Source organism: Ranitomeya imitator, chromosome 2, assembly GCF_032444005.1.
Source record: "Ranitomeya imitator isolate aRanImi1 chromosome 2, aRanImi1.pri, whole genome shotgun sequence".
NCBI classification, from domain to species: Eukaryota; Metazoa; Chordata; class Amphibia; order Anura; family Dendrobatidae; genus Ranitomeya; species Ranitomeya imitator.
The window spans coordinates 824,035,676-824,058,517 of NC_091283.1; the positions used below are offsets into that span (position 1 = coordinate 824,035,676).

General features: G+C 42.5%; 1 protein-coding gene across 1 annotated transcript in view; it reads left to right on the forward strand.

Moving 5' to 3' along the window:
- Nucleotides 1-22,842, forward strand: part of HPSE2 (heparanase 2 (inactive)) — a 306,115-nt gene that overhangs the window by 239,032 nt on the left and 44,241 nt on the right. The window contains exons 7-9 of the mRNA XM_069755025.1: nucleotides 1,892-1,985; nucleotides 5,584-5,690; nucleotides 12,766-12,880. Of these exons, the coding sequence (XP_069611126.1) occupies nucleotides 1,892-1,985; nucleotides 5,584-5,690; nucleotides 12,766-12,880 (316 nt within the window). The remainder of the gene's footprint in view (nucleotides 1-1,891; nucleotides 1,986-5,583; nucleotides 5,691-12,765; nucleotides 12,881-22,842) is intronic.

Consider the following 22,842-nt stretch of genomic DNA (forward strand, 5'->3'; position numbering starts at 1 on the left):
GTAATAGCATGTCAGTTAGGGTGTGTTGGTGGAAAGGCTGATGTCAGTCACATTACCTCTATGTGAGAGGATATAGAAACTGCCAGTTACAGACTATTTTTACCACAATAATGCCTCATAAGAAAAGGAATTCCATGGCACGAATGTCAGCTGATGCGAAAAGAAAAGCTGCATTAAGGGCCAATGAAAAATGTGAAGACCGAGAAACAAGGCTGACACACATGAGAACAGCAGCTGCTTCCTCAAGAGCCATATCCAACATTGAGTTCCTCAATTCCTTGGAGCCACAAGGACTTCCTCCTCACAACCTCTTTCTAAAACCTGGAGCACCTATTCTGCTATTGAGAGATTTGGATCCACCAAAGCTGTGCAATGGAACAAGACTCTTGATTAAGAACCTGTTTCCACATGTAATTGAGGCAACCATTTTGACAGGATGTGCCACAGAAGAAGATGTTTTCACTCCAACAATTCCTCTCATTCCATCTGATTTGCCTTTTGATTTTCAACGCCTCCAGTTTCCTGTTCGACTGGCATTTGCTATGTCCATCAACAAGGCTCAGGGACAGTCCTTGAAAGTAGTTGGAATCCATTTACAATCCCCATGCTTTTCTCATGGTCAACTTTATGCAGCCTGTTCAAGAGTTGGAACAGCCAAAAATCTGTTCGTCTTTGCACCTGAAGGAAAAACTAAGAATGTCGTTTATCAAAAGGCTCTTGAATAAGTAGTAGAAGATTACTTCACATTACTTGGCCAATTTAGTTAAATCTGTGTGGAATATCTCTGGTGTTGAAATATATGTTGTGAAATGCTTCTATTAGTTTAGTTTTTGCCTTTTAAAAATTACATTTCTATCTATTTGGTTTGTGGTTTTTGTGTGCAGAATAAATTTCTATTTTGCTAACAGCAGTTATTAACCCGGGCGAAGCCGGGTAGTATAGCTAGTCAGTTTATAAACCTCACCCAAGTGTGCATTAACTACAGATTTGCGGGGCAGAATCGGCATCAAAGTCAACACATTTGATCTTGGCAGTTTTCATCCATGTTGCCTCCTTGTTAGATCTGTCACCAGCTTTCACAAAATAAAGTACATATATATATATATAAAAAAAAATTAAAAGCCTGATGAGGCTGATATGCTTACTGTTAAAATCCATTTCTGAATTGCTGTATAATCCTTTACAAATGTTTCATTTCAATCTCATCCCACCAAGTCTGGTGGACAGCTTCTCAGTGTCCCTCCTCCCTGCTGCTGCTGATTCTGCCCACACCTATCCTGGTTGACAGATCCTAAGAGTCCCTCCTCCCTGCTGTTGCTGAATCCTTGTCCATTTATCGTTCCTTAGGATGGGCGATAATGTTCACAGTTGGGAATAGCCCTTTTAGCATTTCCAATATAAAGAACCGCACGACGGCGCTGCCTTTCGGTATGTAATCCTCTCCAGCTTATTTTCACAATCCATTTGGCCCTTGTTACTTTTCCTCTTCAAGGAAAACAGTAGTAAAGTTTTAATTTTATGCTTTTGGGAAGCACATACTCGGCAGCAATACTTCAATATGGCAGATTTCAGTTCAGGTCCAGTGAAAATATTATTCTAGTTGTAAAATGCGCACACCCGTGAGCGGTAGTAAGCGGTGACTGGTATTGTTATTAGGGGTCTAGCTTTGCACACACTTTATTTCATGTTCGTACTCTTATATTTATCTGTGGTTGCCCACCAGCGATGCGTCCCGTGGCTTCTGGCTTGCCTCTGCTTTCGTACTGATTTATTACATCTGTGTATGGAAGAGGCATGGGATCTGCTGTGCGCGCACACGGGAACTGCAGCAGACGCATGTGGATTACATTACTAGAAATTAACATATAATGTCTATTTTTTTGGTTATTAGTCACAACATCGATGGACGAGTCGGCAAAGCGATGGACTTCATGAAAACACGACTGCTGGACGCCTTGTCTGATCAGATCCGAAAAATTCAGAAAGTGAGTAATTTTTAGACTTTTAAAGGGATATTCCATCCCCAAAAATTATTTTCTAGTCACTAGATAGTTGTCAAATGTCAGACTGTCTGAGATCCCCAAATGTCTGATTGGAGGGACCCTGCAAAAATTGCTTGACAGGAGGTACTAAACAAAGTATTTCTGAAATGCCCTTAGAGTTTGTATGGAGAGGCAGCGCATGCGTTCCCCAATGGTGCAGATAGTGGGAGACCGGGGTTCTTCTGTTGTAGTCATCAGGTGGGCTCCCAGTTATCAGGCCCTTATTAATCTAATAACTAATCGATAGTGGGGGTTCCCATTAACCAGACCTCTCTAATCTAATAACTACTTGATATTGGGGGGTTCCAAGTAATCAAAACCCACTAATCTAATAATTACTGGATTATGGGGGGTTCCCAGTAATCAGACCCCACTAATCTAATAATTAGTGGATAGTGGGGGTTCCAGGTAATCAGACCTCTCTAATCTAATAACTACTTGATAGTGGGGGGTTCCAAGTAATCAAAACCCACTAATCTAATAATTACTGGATTATGGGGGGTTCCCAGTAATCAGACCCCACTAATCTAATAATTAGTGGATAGTGAGGGTTCCCATTAATCAGACCTCTCTAATCTAATAACTACTTGATAGTGGGGGGTTCCAAGTAATCAAAACCCACTAATCTAATAATTACTGGATTATGGGGGGTTCCCAGTAATCAGACCCCACTAATCTAATAATTAGTGGATAGTGGGGGTTCCAGGTAATCAGACCTCTCTAATCTAATAACTACTTGATAGTGGGGGGTTCCAAGTAATCAAAACCCACTAATCTAATAATTACTGGATTATGGGGGGTTCCCAGTAATCAGACCACACTAATCTAATAATTAGGTAGTTCCCAGTAATCAGACCCCACTAATCGAATTATTACTGGATAGTGGGGGTTCCAGGTAATCATATCCCACTAATCTAATAATTAGTGGATAGTGGGGGATTCCAGGTAATCAGACCCTTCTAATCTAATAATTACAGGATAGGGGGGATTCCAGGTAATCATATCCCACTAATCTAATAATTACTTGATAGTGAGGGTTCCAGGTAATCAGACCCCACTAATCTAATAATTACAGGATAGTGGGGATTCCAGGTAATCATATCCCACTAATCTAATAATTTGGGGATAGTGGGGGATTCCAGGTAATCATACCCCACTAATCTAATAATTTGGGGATAGTGGGGGGTTCCAGGTAATCATACCCCACTAATCTAATAATTACAGGATAGTGGGGGGGTTCCAGGTAATCATACCCCACTAATCTAATAATTAGTGGATAGTGGGGGGTTCCAGGTAATCAGACCCCACTAATCTAATAATTAGTGGATAGTGGGGGGTTCCAGGTAATCAGACCCCACTAATCTAATAATTAGTGGATAGTGGGGGTTCCAGGTAATCAGACCCCACTAATCTAATAATTAGTGGATAGTGGGGGATTCCAGGTAATCAGACCCCACTAATCTAATAATTACAGGATAGTGGGGGGTTCCAGGTAATCAGACCCCACTAATCTAATAATTACAGGATAGTGGGGGATTCCAGGTAATCAGACCCCACTAATCTAATAATTAGTGGATAGTGGGGGATTCCAGGTAATCAAACACCATTAATCTTATAATTACAAGATAGTGGGGGGTTCCACATAATCAGACCCCACTAATCTAATAATTACTGGATAGTGGGGGTTCCAGGTAATCAGACCCCACTAATCTAATAATTACAGGATAGTGGGGGATTCCAGGTAATCAGACCCCACTAATCTAATAATTAGTGGATAGTGGGGGATTCCAGGTAATCAAACGCCATTAATCTTATAATTACAAGATAGTGGGGGGGTTCCACATAATCAGACCCCACTAATCTAATAATTACTGGATAGTGGGGGTTCCAGGTAATCAGACCCCACTAATCTAATAATTACTGGATAGTGGGTTATTCCCAGTAATCAGACCCCACGAATCTAATAATTACTGGATAGTGGGGTATTCCCAGTAGTCAGACCCTTCTAATCTAGTAACTATTGGATAGTGGGGTAGTTAAAGTAATCATACCCCCACCAATCTAATAATAATTACCCATCTATTGGATAGTTGATAAATGTTAGAATTGTAAGAGTCCAATTATCGAGACCCCCACAGATGACTAAAACCAAGGAGGTGCTGCCCATGATGGTTATGGAAAACTTCAGAGCATTATTTTCAACATTTAATTTCTTGTATTTTGGGCAGAAATACATTTTGCTAATGTGTGTCATTAAAAACATAGCATCATTTTGCTTTTACCGGCTCTTTCTGTTGACTTATGACCACATCAAAGTTGAGCTGCACTTTCATGTGGTCTGTAAATAGTAAATCAGCACCAAGGAGCTCAGATAAAGACCGTTACAAACCCCTTGTCAGAATAAGCTCACTCATGAATTATCCATTGACTCATTCTGATGCTAGCAATATACCAAAAAATGGTGACATTTTTTAATGAAATCCAATGGAAAAAATTATTTACCCCATAATTTATGCACTCAAGTAAGAAAAAAATGTTCCTCAAGGTGTCATTGACTCCCACAGAGTTTGTATAGTGCACCAATATCAGGGGGAAATTGAATTCAGTAATCGGGCCAATTTAATATTTATTATGACCTATCCAGGACACTTAGGGGTGTAACTATAGTGGGTGCAGAAGCTGTAGTTGCACCCGGGCCTTGGATCCTAGGGGGCCCAAATGGTGTCTTTGGCTCATATGAATAGACCAATACTTCTAAACACTACTACCAAAATATGAGTGCATCAAAGCACTCACAGACCACTATAACACACAAAAAATGTAATAAAATCAATACAGTTTATTGAAAAGCCATTAAAAACAATACAAAAAAATACAAAGTGAGGATGTCAAAGAGACTCAGAAAAATTCCTGCAGCAAACAATATATACATATGTCTTATGGAAAGCATATTAATGTTATATCAATATATATTTCTCTCCCGTCCAACAAAGGAAGCTCATCCAAAGTATCCTTTAAGGTCCTAATCTAATGTATGAAAACCCGGACAAAAAACGAGCTAAATTTGCCTAAACCTATGTGGCACAGTGACAAGTACATACCAGTGATATTTGGGGGGCCTGTTGGAGATTTTGCATTGGAGCACAGGAGCATCAAGTCACACCCCTGAGGACACCCATTGATGCCAACCAATGCTAACATTGGCAGAATATACAAGCTCCATGCAGACCCTGTCCTTTTAAATAGTCCCAAATACATGCTTATAATAAACATTCCCCAAAAATATGCTAATGGGGAAAAGGGTTTTCATTGAAAGTGGCCACCATGTTAGCAGTATGAAATTTATTTAAACGGGGCCTTTCAGTTTTTTTTTTTGTTTTAGAAAATATTGGTGGTCTCCATTATTTATCCTCTGTTATTCTTTCTGAAAATGCATGAATAAATTGACAACTGGGCAGTACCATCCCGTAAAGGGGCTTGTGCTACACAAAGTGACACTGACAGAACTGATTGGATGGTGTATTGTGTGCTATATATACAGGTGGTGAATATGCACAGCCCGGGGAAGAAGGTATGGCTCGGAGGAGTGGGCGCGCCATGGTCTAGAGGAACAAACAACTTATCCGATACGTATGCAGCAGGGTTCCTGTAAGTAAAAAGAAAAAAAAAAAAAGTGGTCACCTTGTAGCCTATAAAAGCAGCTTCCTATTGTCCTGTAGATATCTTGAGGATTGGACTAGTGAATTTTATCACTAACTGGGCACATGGCAGGGATTTAAATTGTCTAAAAAAAGTTTTTTGAGGAGTTTTTTTTGGAGCAGACTCTTTTCAAAATCCTACTTAAATGGTTGTCTAGGCCTGGAGTTCTCTGCAGTCACTCTACGTGTGTTCGCTGTCATGATTTTCTGTGCCGACACCAAAAACAGGCAAACGTGTGACTGCAAGGTCACCTGCCGACTAGACGTACACGGACTCGCTCAATACAAGTGAATAGAACAAGGCTGGACACGTCTAGTCGGAATGTGGCAGGAAGTGTGCAAATCCCTGTGGTCACATGACCGCCCATCACTGGAGAATCCTAACAGTGTGTGCTGTTATTCACATAGAGTGACTGCAGACTTGAGCCCAGAGCCTAGACATCCTCTTTAAAAACTCTTGGGAAATACACTTTGCTCTTTATATGAGTTTTTTTTTTTTACTTTTTTTTCGTGAAGAGGTTTTGAAAAATGCATGATGGAAAATAGAAAGTGCATGTTGCTACTTTGAAATTAATCCTGAAGGAAACTTTTCCACACTGTTTACTTTCCAATCCGCAAAGAACGCTTCAAGAAAAAAACTTTTTCAAAACTATTCAAAACTGCTTCAGAAATAGAAAAAAAAAATCCACCCAAAAAAAGCAGAGATTTCTACTTGAATAACTCACGGTTTTAGAACTTCTCCAATAATTCTGTGTGCACATAGGCTTACTGGTGAGTTGTAATTCAGAAGGGGAAAGTATTAGGGTATGTGCACACGTTGCGGATTTTGCTGCGGATCCGCAGCGTTTCCGCAGCTGCGGGTCCGCAGCGGTTTTTCCCATGAGTTTACAGTACAATGTAAACCTATGGGAAACGAAATCCGCAGTGCACATGCTGCGGAAAAAAACGCGCGGAAACGCAGCGGATTATTTTCCGCAGCATGTCAATTCTTTGTGCGGAATCTGCAGCGGTTTAACACCTGCTCCAATAGAAAACTGCAGATGTAAAACCGCAGCGGAATCCGCGATGTAAACCGTGATAAATCCGCAGGAAAAACCGCAGCGGTTTTGCACTGCGGATTTATCAAATCCGCTGCGGAAAAATCTGCAGAGGATCTTTCTACGTGTGCACATAGCCTTACTCATAGGCATGGCAGGCATGGAAGGGAAGCCTAAAGAATGATTATTACCAGGGGCCTACTCCAGTCTACAAAATTGAAAGTGAAGAGCAGGGCCGGCGTCAGCACCCGGCACTCCGGGCAAATGCCGGGGCCCTGGGGAGAGGGGGGGGGCCCACTCATGCTGTCATAGATACAGCTGGGAGAGCAGAGCAGGAGATAACATGCTCTCTCCCCCCACAAAGTCACTGCTGGCTGCGTTCTCTTAACCCCTATGTGCCAGCTCTGACACAAGCATCTTCTCACTCAGTCAGTGCAGCCAGGCAGGCACACATAGGGGTTAACAGAAGGCAGCCAGTGTGACTGTTTGTGGGCGGAGAGAGCACGTTCTCTGCTCTCCCCCTGGGTGGCTGCAGACAGTGCTGAAGTTTATCAGGCAGATTCCGGAGGAGCTCCGTCCTACTAGCGACTCAGTGAGTGCAAAGGTATCCAGCAGTGGTTGCAGTTGTGGCTCAGTCTGCTGCTGTCTGTCTCCGCTGCCTAAAAATGTGGGTGATGTCTGGAGGAGCAGCTGATGGGGTGCAGCCTGTAGCAGCCCAGCTCACCCAGAATACATGCATGCTGCACCAAACCTGCACCAGTGGGGTAGGAAGAAGCTTAACCCCTTCCCATCTGTATGAAGGTTATTGCTGAACCTTAAAGATAACAATCCGACCCGCATAAATGGGGTTAACCAGATGCCAGGAGGAAGGGGAGCTGCTGCCATGGATAACACTGAGCTGTGGGCTGTACGTTGGGGCCCCGTGACCCCAGGCTGGTGACTGGAGGGACTCTGCCCAGTGCTGGCATGTGGGTGATTTCTGCTCCGGAGTCTCAGCTTCTCTCCTCCAGGTCACACTGTGCAGTCACAGCAACATTGGTTGTGTCTGTCCAGGTCCCAGCAGCTGCCACTGCACCCACCAAGGACATGGCATCACTTAACCCTTCCCCTGCAGCCACAGGCAACAAATCCACATTATTCCTTGATTAAATCAGTTTCCAACCCAATAGAGGAGCAGACATTTCCTGCTGCCATTAGGGTCCGGGAGGGGGTGACATTGGCTGCCCTGCTACTCTGCAGTGGGGGGTGACAAGTGTAACATGGGGTAACGATGATGGAGAAATGCACAGGATAATAGTGAGCGTGACAGAGGGCAGTGTATGGTATGGAGCAGTCAGGGGGTGGGCTGCAGGATCCCCCCATACTGTACATGACTGCTCGGGACAGGGAGGCGTTTAATGAGCTTCTAATGACAGGGCACTAATTGGGTCATTAGGGTTTGTGGAAAGGATTCAGCATCAGGTCCCTCATTAATGCCCGAGCCGCCTGTTACTTTGTAGCACAGATCTGTTGGGGCCGCAAAACCAAACAACGTTGTTTATGTAGAAAAGCCTTTGTTTCATAGAAAAACTCAAAACAGAAAAGCACCTCTCCTGTATATATACACTGCACAGCACCTTTCCTCCTGTATATATACACTGCACAGCACCTCTCCTGTATATATACACTGCACAGCACCTTTCCTCCTGTATATATACACTGCACAGTACCACTCCTCCTGTCCTGTATATATACACTGCAGAATCTACAATAGCTGTCACTCATGTAAGAAGTGAAATCTGGCATTGTACTATACATTTCTCTGCCGTATCTGTGCATCATAAATCGGGGTATGTGTTAAGGGGGGGGGCCCACTGAGACTCTTTCGCCCGGGGCCCTCGAAAACCTGGAGCCGGCCCTGGTGAAGAGTGGCTTACATAAACTTGGAACTGGCCTAGGCATAAAAAAAAGTGCACGGAGGTGGTGGAATACTCCTCTTAAAGGGGTTTTCCAGTTTCCTGTTCTCTGGCATCTGTGCTACACCACCCTCCCCAGGTCAAGCCCTGAGTCTCTACCGCTGCTCCAAATGTCTGTTATTGTCTGCAGTGCTGACATCACATAGACAGCACTGCAGCCAATCAATGAGATCGGCGTTTCTGAGCGGCTTTAGCTGTCAATTCACTGAGCTCAATGATTGGCTGCAACACTGTCGTCAGCACTACGCGCAATAATAGACAATTAGCGCTGGACCTGGGGAGGGTGTATAAAGCAAACAAACTGGGGTACAAAGGGTTTCCATAACCAGTAAACCACATAAACGACGGGGGGCTTCTACATGAGCCCTATATTTTTCACTGTTGACTTCAGCCTTTTCCCCCCACACGACTCCATGTTTGATTTTCACCTCTTCACCTCTTGGAGCTAAGGCGCACACACAGCGCAATAGTTTGGCAGCGGCCCCCCGTGTAACATCTGTGCGGTATCACAGATCGCGCTCTACTCTTGTTGGGATACGGGCCATGTTACACGCAGGAAATCTCTCCCTTTTGTGCAAGCGCCATCGTTGCACACATGCAAAAGCAATTTGGACGCAGATTGCAATTACAGCACCTCTGTTCGCACAAGTTACCCGGTGTCAGCCCTCGCTAATCACATCCTTTGAGTTCCTTAGCTGTTCCACAAGTATAAAAAAAAAAAACAAGAAAAAAAAAACGTTTAACCCTTTCCTGAGCACACAAATGCTGCCGACATCTGCATGCCGTGCTATAAATAATACTCCGCATCTGGAGCGTTTTATAGCAACGCAGCTGTTTATGGCTTCTCTAGTCTCGCATTTATATCATTAGACTTGGTATTTATTAATGAGCCCGCGTACATAAAATAGAAAGACAAATATCAAAGGTATCAGGAGAGCCCTTTTCTTTATGATCTTCACAAGTTCGGGCAGAAGGGAAGGGCAAGCGGCTGCCAGATTTGTACACGTTGCCTCTAACTAAGCAATAAAGCCGGAATCTTGGCATCGGGGGACGCAGTAAATGAACAAACTGAGAAAAGGATTAGAAAGCCGTCGTTAAAACACACTTCACGGTGACTACTTGATGTGAGCCCCGAGGCCGCCACAATTATTTTTGTGTAGATTTCTTCGCTGATCAGAAGCTCTTTAAGCTTTTATTAGTAGAAAACTATACCGAACACCTCGGATAACTGGTTTGTGCCTCTAAATTGATTCCACGGGAGGTCGTTTAAAGGGACTTGTATTAGTCTTAAACGGTCGGTAGCCTTCTCTGTACTGTCTTACTTATCAGAGGCTCGGGCCTTAACCCTGTCGTGTGATTGCGGAAAGATCGACAAGGTCATACTGTGCCGTTTTATAAAAGGACATTACAAGATGGCTTCATATAACCTCAGCGCACTCAGGATGGGGCTGTATTGTACACCCAGCTATCTGCCATACTAGAATCGACAGCGCCATAGTATATTATATGATATCTCCAATACTATCTATCTGCCTACAAAAAAACAAAAGTGACCCTGCACCTCCTAACAGAAGCAAATGGAAGCAGGTGCAAGCTAGAAACGGGTTCCATGTGCATCTGAAACATTGCATGTATTTTTGATCTGGGAGAATAAATCATTTTTGCAATTTTTTTATTGCATGGAGTACTGTGTCCAGTTTTGGGCACCGGTGCTCAGGAAGGATATAATGGAACTAGAGAGAGTACAAAGGAGGGCAACAAAATTAATAAAGGGGATGGGAGAACTACAATACCCAGATAGATTAGCGAAATTAGGATTATTTAGTCTAGAAAAAAGACGACTGAGGGGCGATCTAATAACCATGTATAAGTATATAAGGGGACAATACAAATATCTCGCTGAGGATCTGTTTATACCAAGGAAGGTGACGGGCACAAGGGGGCATTCTTTGCGTCTGGAGGAGAGAAGGTTTTTCCACCAACATAGAAGAGGATTCTTTACTGTTAGGGCAGTGAGAATCTGGAATTGCTTGCCTGAGGAGGTGGTGATGGCGAACTCAGTCGAGGGGTTCAAGAGAGGCCTGGATGTCTTCCTGGAGCAGAACAATATTGTATCATACAATTATTAGGTTCTGTAGAAGGACGTAGATCTGGGGATTTATTATGATGGAATATAGGCTGAACTGGATGGACAAATGTCTTTTTTGGGCCTTACTAACTATGTTACTATGTTACTATGTTATTCAAATTATTGAAATGCACCAGTCTTTAATTGCTATTTTGAGGATTTTTCTCAAAGGTGCTGGAATTTGCCCATTCGGTTATTGGCTCTTTTTTGCCTATTACGATGACGCCTCTGCATTATTTTTTAGATTATCTATCGTCTTTCTATTTATTCATCTATCTGTTATTTATCTATCTGTCACCTATCTATTATCTATCTATCTATTATCTATCTATCTATCTATCTATCTATCTATTATCTATCTATCTATTATCTATCTATCTATCTATTAACTGTCTATTTATCATCGATCTATTATCTAACTATCTATTATCTATCTATTTATCTATTTATCATCGATCTATTATCTAACTATCTATTATCTATCTATTTATCTATTTATCATCGATCTATTATCTAACTATCTATTATCTATCTATTATCTATCTATCTATTATCTATCTATCTATCTATTTATCTATTAACTGTCTATTTATCATCGATTTATTATCTAACTATCTATTATCTATCTATTATCTATTTAACTATCTATCTATCTATCTATCTATCTATCTATCTATCTATTATCTATCTAGCTATCTATCATCTATCTATTATCTATCTATCTATTTATCTATTTATCATCGATCTATTATCTATCTATCTATTTATCATCTATCTATTATCTATCTATCTATTATCTATCTATTTATCTATTTATCATCTATCTATTATCTATCTATCTATTATCTATCTATTTATCTATTTATCATCGATCTATTATCTAACTATCTATTATCTATCTATTTATCTATCTATCATCTATCTATTATCTATCTAACTATCTATCTATTATCTATCTATTATCTATCTAGCTATCTATTATCTATCTATTATTTATCTATCTATCTATCTATCTATTTAGTGTTTCAAAAATGGAGGCAGCATACCAGTCAGGGTCCAAGGTAGAAGTGCTTAGTTTAATAGCCCATGACAGCGACGTTTTGGCTCATGGTGAGCCTTTCTCAAGCATGGTGTGTTGCCTCCATTTTTATTATCTATCTATCATCACTGGTCGGTGCCTCGTCCATTCCCGCAATTGCCATCCTTCTGCCTTGGTTGATGTGGATGACACGTTCTACGTTATCTATCCCGCACCACCAATCTGACCTCTGCGCCATTGCAGCACAGAATTGCGCAGGCGTGCCACACTATTCCCTGCTGTAGAGAAAGCAAAGTACTGTAATGCGCCGGCTTTACATCCAGGTCACAGTCTCTCCCTGTCCTCTCCCGGCACATGCACATTACAGTACTTTGCTCTGTCCTCAGCAAGAAAGAGTGTAGCAGCAAGCCTATGCAGGTCTGTGCTTCACCTGCGCACGAGTGAGATTGGCGGCGTTGTGTAGATGAGGTAGGACATGTTTTCTCCATCTATCAGTCAAGACAGGACAGCGATTGTTGGGATAGTGAAGGCGCCAAGCAAAGACCAGTGATGACCATCGGACCAGACCGTGCTGTATGGTGAAATTACAAAATGTATTCTTTGGAAAGGCAGAGAAAGTTGCATTGCTGGACTGAGGTTAAAGTGGCGTAAAAAGCGGTGGCTTTAGCTTATATTGGGAAAACCTGGTGACAGGTTCCCTTTATATCTGGTAGATTATGGGTGCATGCTGTTTGTCACATACTGTCATCTTTTTAAAGCCCGTTGGCACAACAGATAAGATCAGTGAGCAGGTCGTATCTTTTGTTATGTATGATACTTTGTGTTCCTTTCCACTGACTTTTGTTTTTCTGTTTGTCCTGATTTAGGTGGTTAAATACATTAGGAATGTCGGCCAATCAAGGAGTCGATGTTGTGATCCGTCATTCATTCTTTGATCATGGATACAACCATCTGGTGGATCAAAACTTTAACCCACTGCCGGTAAGATTATAATAATAGTAATGATGAAATGATGATTTGATTACATCTATCTCTTTAGATAATAAGGTCATACAATTGTATCCTGTCCAGGGAAACTTCTAGCTTTTGATGCTATGGGCATAATGAAAATTATTATCAGACTGTTTTCAGTACTTGTACTTTGGATCTATCGTATTACAGTCAAATCTATGGGTGGATTTAGCCAATGGCGGTGAGATATTTATACGCTGATACCTTGTAGTCTGACTTCTACATTGCACACGATGGTACTTCTATGTATTCAATGGTTAAAGGGGTTGTCCCTTGGCAGAAAACTTTTTCCATAGGCTGCAACAGCTCTCAAGAAAACCAAAATGAGAATTACTTACCCTCCCTGGGTCCAGTGGCAGCCATACAGTGCTACACTGATCTCTGTGGTTTTCTGAAGTCAAGACCTGCTACAGGCTGGTAGTTATCACAGGCAACCGTTATTTTTCCTACATATTGGAAAAGTATTACAGTGAATCTTACAAATGTTAAAATGTCTTAGGGGGACTTAAAATAAAGGGCAATTAAAAATATTTTTTGAAAATACAAAAAAGAGGAAGTTTCTTTTTTTTACTCTGCAGCCATGTCTGTGAGAGTAGTGTGCCTTTAAGCCACTATTTTTACTCTGTAGCTGTGGCTGTAGGAGTACTGCACTTAGCAAACATTTTATTTATTCTGCTCCTGTGTCTGTGAGAGCTCTGTTGTTGTTTGTTTACTATGCACCTGTATCTGTGGAAGCACTGCGACTTAAAATACTTTTGTCATGATCCAGACCGGGTTTTGAATCCTGTTTCCCCTTTTTCCCAGTCTGGTCATGTCAAGAGTTAACCTTTCTCAGCCTCTGTCTGGGTTCAGGTTGGCTATTTATCGCCGCTGCTTTCCCCTGCATTGTTTCCCCTGCACCTGTGTCTTTTGGAGAACTGTGCCAAAAAAAACACTTTATTTACTCTGCACCTGTGTCTGTGAGATTACTGTGCCTAAAAAAAAACAACATTTTATTTACTTTTCACATGTGGGAGTGCTATGCCTAAAAACCCTTTTCAACTGTGCAGCAGTGTCTGTGGGAGCATTGTGCCTAAAAACACTTTATTTACTCTGTGTCTGTTAGAGTACTGTGCCTAAAAAACACTTTATTTACATTTACCTGTGTATGTGGGAGTACTGTGAATAAAAAAACTTCATTTACTCTGCACCTGTGTGTGTGAGTACTGTGCCTAAAACACACTTTATTTACTTTTCACCTGTGTCTGTGGGAGTACTGGGTCTAAAAACTACTTTTTTACTCTGCAGTCGTGTATGTGGGGATACCATGCCTAAAAAACACTTTATTTACTCTGCGGTCATGTCTCTGGGAGTACTTTGCCTAAAAACACTCTGAAGCTGTGCCTGTGGCAGTATTATGCCTAAAAACACTTTATTTACTCTGCACATGTGTCTCTGGAAGTACTGTGCCTAAAAACTACTCTTTTTACTCAGCAGCAATGTATGTGGGAATACCGTGCCTACATTTTTTTTAATTTACTCTGCAGTCATTTCTGTGGGAGTACTTTGCCTATAAACAAGTTTTTTTTCTCTGCAGTCATGTCTGTAGGAGAACTGTGTCTAAAAATACTTTTTTTTACACTGAACTTGAATCTGTGGGAGCACTGTGGCTAAAAAACATTTTTTTTTACTCTGCAGCCATGTTTGTGGGAGTACTGTGCCTTAAAGCCGCTTTATTTACTCTGCACCAGTGTCTGTGTCTGAGCACTATGCCTAAATAACACTTTTTAAATCTGCATCTGTAGGGGTACTTTGCATAAAAAAAACCTTTTTTTTCTCTGCACCTGTGTCTGTCAGAGTACTGCACCTAAAAAAAGATTGTATTTACTCTCCAGTTGTGTCTTTTGGAGTACTATTCCTAAAAAGCATTTTATTTACTCTTTAGCTGTGTCTGTAAGGGTACTGTGCCTAGAAAACACTTTATTTACTCTGCACATATGTTTGTGGGAGTCCTGTGCCTAAGAACCACTTTATTTAACCTTCAACAGTGTCTGTGGGAGTGATGTGCCAAAAATCCACTTTTTTACTGTACACCCGTGTCTGTGGGAGTACTGTGCCCAAAAAATTCACTTTATTTATGCTTCAATCATGTCTGCGGGAGCATTGTGCATAAAAACACTTTTTTCTCTGCATCGGCATCTGTGGGAATATTATGCCTAAAAAACACTTTATTTACTTTGCACCTGTGTCTGTAGGAGTACTGTGCCTGAAAAAAACTTATACCCTTCAATCATGTCTTTGGGAGTACTGTTCCTAAAAACGTGTTTATTTACTGTTCAACTGTGTCTGTGGAAGTACAGTGCGTAAAAGGCACTTTATTTACTCTGCACATATGTTTGTGGGACTACTGTACCAAAGAACCACTTCATTTACTCTTCAACAACAGTGTCTTTGGTAGTACTGTGTCTTAAAACCACTTTTTTACTCTACAGCCATTCTGAGGGAGTACTGTGCCTAAAATCCACCCTTTTACTGTACACCTGTGTCTGTGGGAGAACTGTGCCTAAAAAAACATTTTTTTTACTCTGCAGCTGTGTTTGAGATAATATTGTGGCTAAAAAACACTTTCTTTACTCTTCTGCATCTGTGTCTGTGGGAGTGTTGTGCCTAAAAACACTTTTTTTACTCTTCATCTGTGTGTGAGGGAATATTAAGATGAAAAACCACTTTATTTACTCTGCACCTGTGTCTGTGGGAGTACTGTGCCTAAAAAAAACCACTTCTTTTTTTACTCTGCAGCTGTGTTTGTGATAATACTGTGAGTACTGTGCCTAAAAATCAATTTTGTTACTCTGCACCAGTGCCTGTTTGAGTACTGTGCCTAAAAACACTTTATTTACTCTGCAGTGATGTCTGTAGGAAAAATGTGCCTAAAAAAACATTTTTTTTTTCTCTGCACCTCTGTCTGGGGGACTACTCTGCCTAAAAAATGCTTTGTTTTCTCTACATCTGTATCTGTGGAATTACTGTGCCTAAAACACTTAAAAAAAGAAGAGAGCATCAAATAGGGGACATGGCTGTGGCCATGGTGTTGCTGGTGGTGGTATAGCTGCGGCAGGGAGAGAACATGATCGTTCTGGGCCTGCTGCATGCCCAAATTAAACACCTTTCTATGGTGCAAGTAGATGACAGGACATTCTGCATCATGTCGTAAGGCTGAGTACCGCTGCACCATTCGTGAGGCCAGAATATGTTGAGTCAATTTTAGATTGCATGGCTGAGAGTGCCTTCAGTTCCTTCGCATTATCTTCCACCCCGTCCCCTGCTGAAAACAGAGTTGGCACCTGCGGACCATGGTCATCTGGCTTCTACCTCACCCCCTTGCAATTCAACCAAGCAGTCTGAGCCCCAAGTCACGCAGCAGTCACTTCTGCTTTTTGAAGACTTTTCTGGCTGTGGTTTTGTGGACCATCCAACTGGCCCTGCCCCAAAAGTGGAAGAGATTGAGTGCACTGATGCCCAACCACTTGTTCAGCTGAAGGATGAGTATGTGGGAGGGTTAGTGTACTCGCTGAGTGGACCACAGAAGCACATCTCTCGTGATGACGAAACACAGGTGCAAATTGCTGCATCTTTCTGCAGTGTGTCGAGCAGCAAGGAAGGCAAGGGTGAGGAGTGGGTGGAAGATAATGCGGGGGGTGATGAGGTCCTAGACCCCACATGGAGTCAAGACTATCTGAGTGACATGGGCAGTTCAGAAGTGGCCATGCTGCCCCAGCTCCACAGCAAAAGAGGGAGCAGGGTGCAAAAGCACAGCGGCCGGCTCCTAGCCAGTACATCAGCTGCTACTGGGCACTGTGTCGATGAATTAAGCACACCAAAACCAGCGCTCACTGGCGTGGCATTTCTTCAGGCAATGTGCTGACAACAGACAGATGGTTTGCATGCTGTGCCATCAGAGACTGAAGCGAGGCATAAATGTCATGAAACTGAGCACCATCTGCATGACGAGACATCTGAATTCAAAGCATGAGCTGCAGTGGAGTACACACCGGAAAAAAACGGGAAAAGTCTGAGGCGCCTCCTTCTCCCTCTTCTGCTGCAGTCTCAGCCTCTTCCTCCCGCTCCCAATCAACAGGGCCACCTGGCTCACCGCAAAGAGAGGATGTGACAACTCCATCGCCACCAGCAGTGTCACTGAACGTCTCCACACCATCCCAAGGAAGTGTTCAGCTGTCCATTCCCCAAACACTGGAGATAACGAGAAAGTACTCCCCTCCCTACCCATGAGCCATGGTCCTGAATGATCGGAATTTTAAAATTCCTGGCCTTTGAAATGCTGCCATTTTGGCCGATGTAGACCAACAGTTTTATAAAACTGATGGCGGTGGCTTTCCCGCAGTACGTGGTTTCCAGCTGCCAGAACTTTTCCAGGTGATCCATCCTTGCCCTGCACACGCGTAGTGGACAAAATCAGATGTGCACTGTGAATATGCTGAATTTGGTGTGCAGAGCTTCCTTAAAAATTTCCCCGATATGTCAGCTGCTGCTAAAACTGCGGCCTGTCTGTGAGCCCTTTGTGTATTCCCACCCTGCTGCTCGCCTTTCTGCTCTGCAGTGTCACTTCTACCTTCCTGCTCACCGCCTCATATGCGGTGGAACTCCACCTTGCATATTCTGGAGAGACTATGCGAGCAGCAGCAGGCAATAGTGGACTTTCAGCTGCAGCACGCATGGGTGAGTCTCTCTGCGGAACATAACCACTTCACCACCAAAAACCACTTACGGTACTATTTCACTTCTATGCTTGCTTTAAAAAACACTTCAGGTGATAATGGATGAGGTGGTGGCACAGCAGGAAGGGGAGCAGAAGAAACGGGGACCATTCATGCCATTATCAGGCCAGTTGTCCACACATGGCTTGAACGGTGGGTTCCTGTCCCAAAAGCGGCCAGGTACACAACTGTCCAGCAAGGGGACAGGTTTGGAGGATAAGGAGGAGGAACCATGTTCACAGCAGAGTGGCACTCAAGATAGCTCATGGGCATCACTGGAGAGTGGATGAGGGGATACAGAAGACCCAGTCGATACACCTCCCACCAAGAACAGCTTGTCGTTGCCTTTGGGCTGCCTGGTACACATGAGCCAATACATTCTGCTGTGGCTGCGCAACGACCTCTGAGTTGCGCGGATTGTTACCAGTGCTGATTACTTGGTGGCCACCCTGCTGGATCCCTGCTACAAGGACAACGTACCATCCTTACTTCTGTCCCTGAAGTGAGATCGTAAAATGCAGGAATACAAGCGCATGCTGGTAAAGGCACTACTGACAGTGTTCCCACCTGACAGCTGGGGCTATTTGGAAAAACAAGGCAGAGGAGGAGGAGGAGGAAGCCACCAACACAGCTGGAGCACCAGCACCACCTCAGAAGAGAAGGTTAGCATGGCCAAAATGTGGCAAATTTTTCTCAGCACGCCACAACATCCAACACCACCATATAATACGGTCCGCATTGGCATGAGGCAGCATTTCAACAACATGGTGGAAGAGCACATCTCCAAATCGGACACATGGCCTGATCTTGTCCTTTACACCTTGGAGGTGCTGGTCTGCCCTGCAGCAAGTGTACTGTCAGAATGTGTGTTTAGTATAACATGGGGAGTAATCACAGACAGGAGCATCTGCCTGCTCACACCCAATGTGGGCAATCTCAGGTGTGGAGGCCTGGGACAGATATGTTAGTAGTGCTGTGCTGATCTTTATGGGGTGTGAAGAGTCCCACTGATCTGATAATACTGGCCTATTCTAAGTATCAATAATCTAAACCTCAAGGCGCTGAGTCAGAAATTACTACTGGCAGATTACTGCTGTTTATTCTGTAAAATTGAGAATGCAGCTGTTGGTTATTAACAGCCTGTAATTGATGATGAGTCTAAGATAGTAAAGAAATATTAGATAGTGTTCTATCCATTATAAACAAGTACTCTTTAGGCTGTGTGCACACGTTGCAGATTTTTCACGTTTTTTTGGCGTTTTTTTGCTATAAAAATATGAAAAAAATGCATACATTATGCATCCCATCATTTAGAATGCATTCCGCAATTTTTGTGCACATGATGCGTTTTTTCCACGAAAAAAAAACGCATCGTGGTAAAAAGCGCAGCATGTTCATTAATTTTGCGGATTTTTTCCGGATTTCGCACTATATTATTGCATTTGGAACCTCCGGAAAAATCCGCAAAAAAATGCACCAAAAATGCGGTAAAAACGCGAGAAACACTCAAGCGGATTTCTTGCAGAAAATGTCCAGTTTTGCTCAGGAAATTTCTGCAAGAAATCCTGAACGTGTGCACATAGCCTTACAGTCTGTGGGCATGCTTACTTGTCCAGCTTTTTTATAGATAAACTGACGCTCTCCGTGTGGCATCATAATGCTGTCCACTTTTCACTGTCAAATATGTAGAAGTTGGAAAACGTTGATCTTTTTCAATCCTTTCAAACAAAAACCACACTCATGGTAAAAATGTGCATCGTGACTAAAAAAATGACAAAAAAATCATTTAAAAATCATTGACCAAAATGTATCCATATAAGGGGATAGATATGATTTCTCATTGCAGTTCTTGAAGAGAAACATCTTATGAGCCCAGTTTCCTACATGAGCCAGACACCTAAACAAACTCTAGAAGAAAAGCTATAATATCTGACGGCATCACAAAATGTGTCAACTGAAGGAAACTAAATTTTAAAACACGCTCCTCCTTATATATTGCAATCATCATATTATACGGCACTGTGTACTTAAAATTGCTCATTTTTCCCTTCTGCCCTTCATTTTTCCCTTCTTCCCAGTTAATTATTTTCTTTTCTATTAGGTCTATGACATCACGTGAGTAAAAACAGACTAGCTGAATCCTTCTAAGCTCTATGTAGAAATAGGAAGCCTCTCTTCCCTACATGAGTCATCTTTAGAACTACAATTCTACATCACGTGATATAGAGCTAATGGAAAGGAGAAGAATTAGCTCGGTAGAAAAGCAAAATCAGCAATTGTAAGTACACAGTGATATATAATATGATGATTGCAATATACTTTATTAAGAGGAAAAAAAGTCCAAAAAAGTTTCCTGAATAACTGAGATTCCATGCTGTCAACATAGCATTTTTCGGTGCCATCAGGACACTATGTTGTTCTGTTACTGAATAACAATTTGTATTTCTTGCATCAATAAAGCAACTCCGAATGGGTGCTTTATGTACCTGATTTAAATGCATGGAGTAATTCAATTCCCCTGTGTTACACCCTTCCCAATTTGCTGTCCAGGAAGGAGGCGCTGATGCCTCTTGTCCACAACCTGCAGTTGCACAGACACAACAATCAGCAACCACGTCCAGTCCCTTGTCAGCAAATATGTCTGTTCACAAATTGTTAGTTAGATAGGGTATATATTTGTTAGCACTTTACATTGTCCGGTGCTGGACAAAGACCATTGCTGACTTTTAGAGGCTCCTAAAAGAGACTTGTGTCTCTTTATTAAACTGTTGCTTCCATTAAATTTTCTAAATTTTGGTCGAAAAAAATGGTGATGGGGTATTGGCCAGTTTCTGTACATTTTAAGCAGCTCTAAGAGTCTGGGTTAGTCACTAGAGGGTGGCATTATAGCACACTGAGATTAGGGATAGGAACTCAGGAACAGTAACAGTTAACTTAGGAGGGGTCAACTGTGGGTAAGACAGGAGGATTTCCTGGTTTTGTGTCAGTCAGGCTAGGGAGCCCAGGCAGGTCAGCTGGGCCTGGGGGCCCCCAGTTAAGCAGTGGGCCACGTAACATTAAGTGTGAAGCCCAGTCATCCAGGACAGCAGAAGTGAGAGCAGCAGGACAGCAGAAGTGAGAGCAGCAGGACAGCAGAAGTGAGAGCAGCAAAAAACAGCAGAAGTGAGAGCAGAGGTGATAGCAGAGGTCACCGCAGAACAGAAACGCAGGACGCTCCAAAATGTGGCAGCTTTTTACTTGGGCAGATGCCCTTATGTCTTGGGCAAAACAGACAAGGGAACTCCTGAACATAGCGAAGCTGAACAGGGAGGACGCTGCACTACCGGTCGAAACGGGACAAACCAGGTACAACCTAAACAACATAGGGAAGAGCACAGGGAAAGCAAAAGATGTGAACTGTGCAGAACTCTGTGTTGATGCTGTAACTGATGTGGACATGCTGCGATTGGAAACAAGCAAAGTTCTACGTTTTTAGTTGGAATTGGACTCTATCTCTTTATGTGAAGAAGTGTCCCTGCGTCTAAGGAAGGCCTCTGAGAACCAGGCAAGTGAGACAGTGGGACTGTATATATGTGATGCGGGTGATCAGGGCACGCTAAAGCAGACACCTATGTGGGCCATGACTACGGCCCTGGATGCCACTCACAATACAGCGCTTATTTATATCCATGGATTGTCAGTTACTGCAGGGTATAACAGCCGTCCGGAGGCAAGAGTAAGACATGTTCTATGTAACCACACTGACCACGAGGATCACGGACAAAGGACACCCCTATATTCCTTAATGTTCTTCAAGATACCATATCAAAATGTTTTGTTTTGGGGGTTTTTGTGCACTTTTTTCTTAGCTGGACAATCTCATAATTTAGACCACAACTTCTCTCCCATTGGCAGCAGACTTGTCTCTCATCTCCCGTCTCACAATCAGTGAAATTACCCTCTAAGGGTATGTTTCTACGTTCAGGATGGCCGGCGGTTTGGACGGAGCGGCAAAATCGCTCCGCCCAAAGCTCCGCCCCCTTCTGGGGACGCGATGATGCCGGATGTGTTCATTGCACACATCCGGTATCATCGCACCTCACACATAGAGCCCTGTGTTACACCTTGCGGCAGCGCAGCGTCGCCGCAAGGTAAACGGACATGCTGCGATCTAAAAAGACGTGCCGCATGTCCGGAATCGCAGGGCCGCCGGATGCGTGTTACCACGCATAGTGGAGACGGGATTTCATTAAATCCTCTCCACTATGCTGTAACATCTGGACGCTGCGTGTTTAACGCTGCGGCTCTATGCAGCGTCAAACACGCAGCGTTTCCTGAACGTGGAAACATACCCTAATGCAGGGGTCTCAAACTGCATTCCTCGAGGGCCTCAAACCATTTCCTTAGCATTGCACAAGGTACTGGAAGAATTATCTGTGCAGGTGGTTAAATTATCACCTGTGCAATACAAGGAAATCCTGAAAACATGACCTGTTTGCAGCACTCAAGGAATACATTTTGAAACCTCTGCTCTGCTGTAGATTTCCTGCAGAATTTCATTCTTCAACTTGCCAGATTAGGTTATTTGTGTTTCTTCGTTGCCTTTTGAGTGTTTTTTTTACATGTTTTTATTGCATTTTTTTCAGTTTAGCTCTTGCTTCTTTTTGAATATAATTTTTTTTAAATTAAAATTACTTTTTTTTGTAAACTTCCTGTTTGCTATGAGCTTTGATAATGCTTTATTGATAATATAATGTGTGCATGTAGATTACATCCAATTTTTTGCTGCTGAAATGTAATAAAAACCCATATGAATTTTTTATATGCGAATATTCGGCATCTCATTAAAGTTTTTAGGTGGAAATCCCACAAATAAAACACATATAATTCACAAGATTTCAAAAATTCAACCCACCTCAATTTTTGCAGTTATAAAAAAAGTAAACAAGTCCAAGAACGGTAAAGGATCCGTCTTCCAGAATATAATTTTTTTATTTACTTTATTAAAAAAGTGAAAAAATATACAAACTTCGCAAAAGGTTAAAGTGAACACTTTCTATAAGAACCAACGCGTTTCAAACGTTACAATGTTCTTAGTCCTGGTTTGAAATGCGTCGGTTTTTATGAAGGGTATTCAGAAAGTGAAATCTCTGTTCCCTTGTGCTTTACACACTCTCCCTTGCTCCAGGGCTGAATCTC